Raw genomic sequence first — 8438 nt, 5'->3', positions numbered from 1 at the left:
TCTCCAAATTTCTTGTGTACCCATTAGTTGAAAATATTTCTGCCTGCCTAAACTGGCAATATCTGACTGACATCATGAACATCCAACAAACCTTTCCATGGACAGATTCTGTCCCCTTGTTAACTAAAGTTATTCAAGGAAAACATACATGCAAGTTGTATGTTTTGCATAATTTATATAGAAATTGAATTGATTTTTGTTACTGTTGGGTCACTCCAGTGTTTATTCCCAAGAGCAGCCTTTCCACAAACCGGCTGCTTTCCCCCCCTATCTGGTTCCTAATAGGCTGTAGGCAGTGATTTAGGATACTTCACTGCATCTCTGCCTGGCTGTGAAGGTGGAAATATATGTAACTGGGTGTCATCTACATATTAATACCTTAACCTAGATGTGGAGTGTGTATTTAATAGACATGTAACAAGCAGGAATAGAAAGCTATGAACTATCATTCTTAGAGAATGGCATGAGACTGGATGGGACATAAAATATGTGAAATGGAGCTTATATGTCGGGCAGGCGTGCAGGCAAGGTTTTTGCTGTGCAGGCTATTGATATATGTAAAAAAAAATTGTGCATTTTTGGATTAGAGAAAGTCTGGAAATATATGTTTGAATTATATGACTTTTGATGTAAGTAGTTGTTGACTTTAAGTTAACAGCACTGTATGATGAAAAAATTGAGAATGTTTAAATTGAACAGATATTAAATGCATGATAATAAAGATATTTATGTATAAAGATGTATAAAGATTACTTGTGACATTCTTTTAAGAACATGTTTTTTATGCAAGCAATATTTTATTGAAATAGTAAAAAAAATAGAAAAATTTTACTATATGCAAATACTGAGTGGAAATGTCTGTTTAAGAATTTGCTATAACGAGACCACTCCATATTGATATGCAAGATCATTTTATTTGTATCCCAGCTAAACGTTTAATGCTTGTATCAACAACTGAAAATTTCTTTGGTTATAAGAATTTATTCCAAGCACTTTATCATGGAATGCTAAATGTTTACATTTGAGATGTAAAAATGCATTTTCTTGGTAATACAGGCAAAGTAGCAAATGGCAACAGCCTCACAATATTTAAAGACTTTTAATACTCTTCACCTTCATCTTCACCATCCAAGGAGTCAGTGCCCACTTCTTCATAATCCTTTTCAAGGGCAGCCAAATCTTCTCGGGCCTCAGAAAATTCTCCTTCCTCCATTCCTTCTCCTACATACCAGTGGACAAAAGCACGCTTGGCATACATCAAATCAAACTTGTGATCCAGGCGGGCCCAAGCCTCTGCAATGGCTGTGGTATTGCTGAGCATGCAGACTGCACGTTGGACTTTGGCCAAGTCACCACCAGGAACTACTGTTGGGGGCTGATAATTAATGCCCACCTATAAAGTTACAGAAAGACATTGTCAGGCTTTCCTACATCCAAGTAGTATGTAACATTTCTACATTGCAAATCAGAATGTGCTGCATTTACATAGAGAACAGAAATCCTATAAAGGTTGTTCTGTGCTTAAGCACCAGAACTGGATCTGTATAATCTGCCTTTTTCATAGAAAAATTGAAATAATTTTTGCTTTAATAAGCAAATTTCAATTATTGCAAATAATTTTTATTTGCATTTGTCAGAAAATATCCCAACATTATCCCCAAAAGCAATTCTGCCGTTAAAGAAATTGAGTTCAATTTGCATAATCCAGCATGTAGTTTCTATATATCTATGGTAGCATCTTAACTATCAGAACTAGGAGCAAAACCCTTCAGCTATTTGCTCTTAAATATAATCTTAATTGCATTGTAAATCATGATGCTGTTTATATTATTTCAAAGTTTCATGTTTCTGCTACATTTATTCAGAAATCTACACATTTAGACAAGATATCATTTCCAATACACATCAGCAATACTTACCTTAAAACCAGTAGGACACCAATCAACAAATTGAATGGTACGCTTTGTCTTGATAGCAGCAATGGCAGCATTGACATCCTTGGGGACAACATCTCCACGGTACAACATACAACAGGCCATGTACTTGCCATGGCGAGGATCACACTTCACCATCTGATTGGATGGCTCAAAACAAGCATTGGTGATCTCAGAGACAGAGAGTTGCTCGTGATAGGCTTTCTCTGCTGAAATAATAGGGGAATATGTGACTAGGGGAAAATGAATTCTGGGATAAGGCACCAGGTTTGTCTGGAATTCTGTCAGATCCACATTTAAGGCACCATCAAATCTGAGAGAGGCAGTGATGGATGAAACAATCTGACCAATGAGGCGGTTGAGATTGGTGTATGTTGGGCGCTCAATGTCTAGATTCCTTCGACAAATATCATAGATGGCTTCATTGTCAACCATGAAGGCACAATCAGAATGTTCAAGAGTAGTGTGCGTAGTTAATATGGAATTGTATGGCTCAACAACAGCAGTTGAAACTTGAGGAGCTGGGTATATGGCAAATTCAAGTTTTGATTTCTTTCCATAGTCAACTGAAAGGCGTTCCATCAGCAGAGAAGTAAAACCTGAACCAGTGCCTCCTCCAAAACTGTGGAAGATCAGGAACCCTTGCAAACCGGTGCACTGGTCTGCCTGAAAGAAGAATATGCATATTACACATTCCAACAGTACACACAAGACTTATGTCCTTTAAGTTTGCCCTTTTCTTTTTTATATCCTATAAAGTAGCAAGAATTTCCTTGCCAAGAAATAGTTATTGTGATCTGTAAGGAAAGAGGCTTGGCTTAATATCAAAAAGTTATTTAAAATTGTCAGTTTAGACCACTGGCAACATTGGTTTGACCCTTGTCCCCAGGAAGGGGAGGAGAGAAGATAGTATCAGAAGAGAATGAAAGGGAAGTCAAAAAGAAAAAATGAACAGACAAATGAGTAGTTCCAACAACTTTTGGCTCTAGGATTGCTCTGATTTATATTGAAAGAATATGATAGCAGTAGAAAAAGTGTTATCCACGAGTACCCCAAATCACAAAAAGGGCCCTTGTTCTCCAAGCTCTCGTTTCTCCACCTGGGTGCTGTACTGTCTGTTGACTGAATAATGGTGCCCCCAGGCTCAGAGGTCATTGCCATCTTCACCTGATAAGTTCCCCTTGATTATCATGACCACATTATATATATTGTTATATTGATATGACAACAACTGCATCCTGGAGCCCAGCCTTTCTCCCTCCCAGAAGAGAGGAGCTGGGGAAGGGACAGCAGCTTTGTCACCCAATCAATCACTGCTTGCCTAGCCATGTAGGTGTAACTATTACTACAAGTAGGCAGAGAAGCCTCCAAGAATGCCTGTGATAAGCGCCTTTCCATATCACGTGTTATCTTCTTCATTTCAGCCAATGACATTTTTCTTAATATATTGCAGCCCCCAGGCCAATAAGATAATCTGCCTATGGCACAATTTGTGTTTAGATCCAATTTATGCTCAAGGTAAATTTCAGTGTATGTTTGACAGGTTTAAAACATTAGGACATACCAGCTTCCTAATCCGCTCCAATACAAGGTCAATTATTTCTTTCCCCACAGTGTAGTGACCTCTTGCATAATTGTTAGCAGCATCTTCCTTGCCAGAAATCAATTGTTCAGGATGGAAGAGTTGCTTATATATCCCATTCCGCACTTCATCTGCAATAGAATACATACATTATTCTACAGTGAAAATCTAGAAAAGAATTTATTGTTCACATTCTACTTCCTCATTGGTTCCGAGTATCACTGTTTACACCATAACCTGTCAATACCTAAGATAATTCATAAAATTATAAATATAAGAACTAATAAGGTATTAGAAATAATATCCTGCAGAGGTTTGAAGACTGAAAAAAATATTTTTAAAATGGTTTTATTTACCTTTCCAAGCAATTTCCAGTCTTCTGTAAGTAATCCATTTTGTAGTCAGTACAGGTTTTAGGTTTGATAAGGAAATACAGATTGTATATTCCAACCATTTATATTTTTCCCTTCATATAAATTATTATTATTATTATTATTATTATTATTCAAACTTCTATACCGCCCTTCTCCTTTCAGACTCAGGGCGGTGAACAGCCAAAATAAAAACATTTATACATAACATTACAATCAAAAATAGATTTAAAATAATTAAATAAATTTGGCCCGTAATTTAAAACTTGTCAATTTAAAATCCGTATCAAAAATTTTAAAATCAACCCTAAAATCAAGACAGACCAGCTAACTGAAAAAAGTAAGTTTTTAGGGCCCGACGAAAAGTCCGGAGGTCGGAGATCACTCGTATCTCTGGGGGTAGATTGTTCCAAAGGGTAGGTGCCACCACAGAGAAGACTCTCCTCCTGGGGGTCGCCAGCCGGCATTGTCTGGCCAACGGCACCCTGAGGAGGCCCTCTCTGGGGGAGCGAAATATTGGTTTCTGGTTTCAAAAGTATACATTTTAAATTACAAATATTTAGTGTACTCATTTTTAAAAAATGAATTTAGTTTTCAAATTTTATTGTGAAAGATTAAACTTAAAAAACTCTCATTTAATTTTAAGACTCTCTTGAATATGATTGGTTTGCTACTTGACATTTCCTGTCTGGGAAATAGATGGAAGATAAGCTTATTGAAAGAGCATATAAATATTCTTATTTCCTAGTTGCAGATTTTAATCTATATCTTAACTGGACACTTAATAGGAACATGATTCATTGTGCCAAGTACTCCAAAAGCTACAAACTAATCATGAGAATACATAGTAGCAGAGGGCAAAGAGAAACACTATCTGATTTTTCAAGTTATGAAATATCAAAGTCTAAATAAAATAAAGCAGATTATAATTTGGAAATAAATACCTGTCCTTTCATCCAAATGTATATTAGGGGTAACACGCTTCTATAAATTTCCTTTATAAAGTCCAGAAGGTAACATAGAAAACAGGAGGTTTTTACATCTTAGCCTTTCTGCAGACATGTAAGCCATATTTACCTATGACTGCTGGTTCCAAATCCACAAATACAGCACGAGGAACATGCTTTCCTGCCCCCGTCTCGCTGAAGAAGGTGTTGAATGAGTCATCTCCACCACCAATTGTTTTGTCGCTTGGCATTGTGCCATTAGGCTGAATGCCATGTTCCAAGCAGTACAACTCCCAACATGCATTGCCAATTTGCACACCGGCTTGGCCAACATGGATTGAGATGCATTCACGCTATGGAGAGAGACAGACAGGAAATTAGTAAGGTTTCCTCTTTCTTCTTTACCATAAACTAAAAGGCAAAGTGCCAGCTAATTCACCAAATGGAAAATAGGTAACTGTCAGCTTCTTTTGAATTTAAGGGATAGTCATCTTTTAAGGAGTTATCAATTCCTTGAAACTTTACATCAATGCTAGAATAAGACTCCACAATTTACTTCATATTCTATGAAAACATATTTAACTTTCACTCTATAAAATAGCCCTTAATTGTTTTGAAACAGTTGGTTATAAATATAGGAATTCACATCCCAGAATTTCTGGCCAGCATTGCGAAAGCTTCAGGGTGGGAAAAGCTATAATACAGGTAGTCCTTGACTTATGACCCTAATTGAGGCTGGAATTACAGTTGTGGCAGTCAACAAAGCCAGTGACCGATTTTACAACCTTGTTTTCAGTGATTGTTAAGTGAACACCAGGATCATTAAGTTAAAGAGTTTTCTGGTCTTCACCAGAAACTAGCAAAAAAACCCTACAAAAATCATGGTCCTGTGACCATGGGATGTGGCAGATGGTCATGAATGTGAGCCAGTTGCAAGGACCCCAAAATGTGATCATGTGACCATGCAGGGGTTTTGGGTGTGTGTATGTCAGCCATCAGAATTTTAAAAATGGGTTATAAATAGCTCTGATGAAGTCCATCATAACTTCAAATTAAACAAGGTCTACCTGTAAGTGTAGATACATTTTATGACCTGGACATCACAAATAATCTGGCCAGAAGTATCTGTAGGATCTTAAGTTTTTAGCAAAATGAAGAAAGCAGCAATATGCTGCAAGTTTCACCCCCTTTATGTATGTCAGGACAACCTATGTTCTTTTTATTTCATTTCTCATTTCCTACACCCAGTGCCTCTGGTCAAAGAAAATATATACTTTGTAAAGATAAAAATGTAAAGCCATTTACTTCTTCCCTCAAGTCATGGGGAAAAACTATTTCCACCATGTGTAGAGGCCTTGAACAAATACTTAGAGGAGTGCCAGGTGAGTCCAAAGATACCTCTTTATGCCTACTATATCCACCCACCCTTCTTCTTATAGTCATACAGTATTTGTGCAGGAAAAAGAAAGCAGATAGTTTGAATGTTGTAAATGAGTCTTACTCATTTGATTTTCTGGTAAAGGGATGCAATTGTTAGGACCAAACATTTGGTGAAAAAATAGGTCTTCTCTATTATTGACAGTTGTTTGGCTGAGGGTTTTCAAAATTCCAATGGAATTTTGCGGAATTTCACTTCCACTTCCAAAAAGTGGAATAGAGCAGTGAAAGTTGCACCCATGTATCTAGCAGTGCACCAGTATTATAGTTAAGCATCTCATGGTCATCAGTTCTTGACTGCATCAAGTCTAGAGGATTATAAATCTGGAATAATTTGTGGCTGTGCACAGGACCCTTTAGTTATCAGTTCATTCTTTGCATAATTGTCATTAAAGGCCATAGCTTAAATACTGTAGATATAAATCCATTTTAATTATGTTCAAAAATGTCTGATAAGAGAAGAATTTTTATTTTGGTTGATTGTTCTAAAGGGCTTAGGATTCTAAGTTAAGATTTGTCTTATTTTTTTCACCAGACTTGCAATATGAAGTTATGCTTGGTGAAATCAATGTAACAAAAATAATGGTTACAATCTAACAGAAATATCTTGGAACAATTGTAAGAATTAAGAATCTGAACTACAATTTAGGAATAAACAAAACAATTAGAATAAAAAGATAAATAACTTAAGCAACATGAACTCTGAGCCAGATTGCATTGTGAAAAACAGTTTTACGAGATTTTGTCATAAGAGTGTTGAAATATCAGGAGAGAAAAAACAGAGGCAGCCATCTTATTTAGAACTTTTCCACCATTTTATGTCAATGCACAAAGTTGCATTGTACAAAGTTGAAGGACGAAACTCAAAACGGCCAGAAATGTTCCAGTCGGTTACAACTTTAGAGAGAGGCCCAAACTCCTACAGAAAAAAAACTGGCTGGTTGAACAGCCATTAAAACTGGCGGGACTTAAAAGAGCCGGACATGAGGGTGGCTGATCAAAGTTTCTTTCGCATCCCTTCCGCCCCCCCCTTTTTTTTTCCAAACAAAGAGAAGTTTTTCTCCGGAGATCAGGTGGGATTAAATCCGCCCGGGTCTCGGCTTCCCCAACTCTTCATTTCTTCTCGATTTCTGGAGATACACGCAGCCCTTGAACAGGTAACATCTCAAAAGCTTAATGCAAGAACTTCACCCGAGGAAACTCTTGAGTAAAGCGTAACTCGACCCCCACCGCAATCACTACACTCAGAAGCGGCGCGGCGGCGGCTCTACTGTCGTTCGCTGCCTTCTCACGGAACAGCTGGGCCATTGATATCGGGAAAGGAGCATTCGCGGAAGACGAGCGCGCTTCTTGGGAGGAAAAGGCCCCATCTTTGGGGAAAGACGTAGGCTCTCCGGCAGGCGACCTCTGCTTCCGGAAAGCCTGAGCCTTCATTCGGACCTCTTCGTTACCCAGCCCCTTTTTTCGAAGCAAAGGCTGCCCCGGCTATCAAGAGGGACCCAAGTTCAGGTCGTGCCTGCTCTCGCTAGGGATTTGGACGCGGCAATTACAAGGCCTGGAAAGTGGAGCACTCAGGCTTTTCTTTTTTAAAGAAAAGCTTTTGGTAAAGGGGCCCTTTACCCATTACATAACGCCCCACCTGTGGCCGTACGGTGGCTTTACTAACCAAGTCCCTGGAAAAAGGATAAAACGGTCCCAGAGCAAATAAATAAATAAATAAAGCCAAGCGGCCCTTACCATTTCTCCGGCAGGTTACGGCTCTCCGAAGTTATCGGTGCTCTGGCGACAGCAGACGCGCTACGGGTCTGAGCAGCACCGCGAAAACAGCTGCTTCGCTCTCTGGGCAGCCTTTATATAGAGACCCCCAAACGAGCGCTTTTCTCCTTGCAGCGCATTGGGTAGCTCGGCCGTCTCCTCACGCCTCCCCTGGCGCGCTATTGAGTGGGAAGCGAAAGTAGGGAAGCGGCCTTCTCCTCGTCATTGGGTAAGAACTATGAATGTATGCATTCGCGGGCGGCCATAGGGCAATTCGTAATGGGGCAAAGTTAAAATAAAGAATAAAAAAAGTTCCCGCCAAATGCAAGCGGCCGAGGTCGTCTCGCTTCCTTCCCGCGTCTGATCAGCTCGCATTCCTGCGGGCCAAGTTCGGATCTGCCTGCACTTGTCT

General features: G+C 39.0%; 1 protein-coding gene across 1 annotated transcript; it reads right to left on the bottom strand.

Moving 5' to 3' along the window:
- Positions 1 to 894: 894 nt before the first annotated feature.
- Positions 895 to 8139, bottom strand: LOC139315380 (tubulin alpha-1C chain-like). Its single transcript, XM_070941610.1, has 5 exons — positions 8009 to 8139; positions 4965 to 5187; positions 3499 to 3647; positions 1920 to 2600; positions 895 to 1393 (listed from the first exon to the last, which is right to left on the bottom strand). The coding sequence occupies exons 1-5, from the start codon at positions 8009 to 8011 to the stop codon at positions 1100 to 1102; spliced, it is 1350 nt and encodes a 449-aa protein (XP_070797711.1). The 5' UTR covers positions 8012 to 8139; the 3' UTR covers positions 895 to 1099.
- Between the last annotated feature and the right edge of the window lie 299 nt (positions 8140 to 8438).

The sequence above is a fragment of the Pituophis catenifer genome, unplaced genomic scaffold (genome assembly GCF_029215685.1).
Source record: "Pituophis catenifer annectens isolate HBS135680 unplaced genomic scaffold, rPitCat1.0.hap2 SCAF_3, whole genome shotgun sequence".
In the NCBI taxonomy this organism is placed as follows: domain Eukaryota; kingdom Metazoa; phylum Chordata; class Lepidosauria; order Squamata; family Colubridae; genus Pituophis; species Pituophis catenifer.
Note: the sequence above shows the minus strand (reverse complement) of the source record. Positions and strands in the feature narration are given on the sequence as shown.

What these genes read in the sequence shown, in the direction of transcription:
- LOC139315380 (XM_070941610.1), bottom strand. An exon ending in TTTGGAACCAGCAGTCATAG is followed by an intron (nt 3,648 to 4,964) that starts GTAAATATGGCT and finishes ATTCTATTGCAG; the next exon opens with ATGAAGTGCGGAATGGGATA. An exon ending in TGGAGCGGATTAGGAAGCTG is followed by an intron (nt 2,601 to 3,498) that starts GTATGTCCTAAT and finishes TTCTTCTTTCAG; the next exon opens with GCAGACCAGTGCACCGGTTT.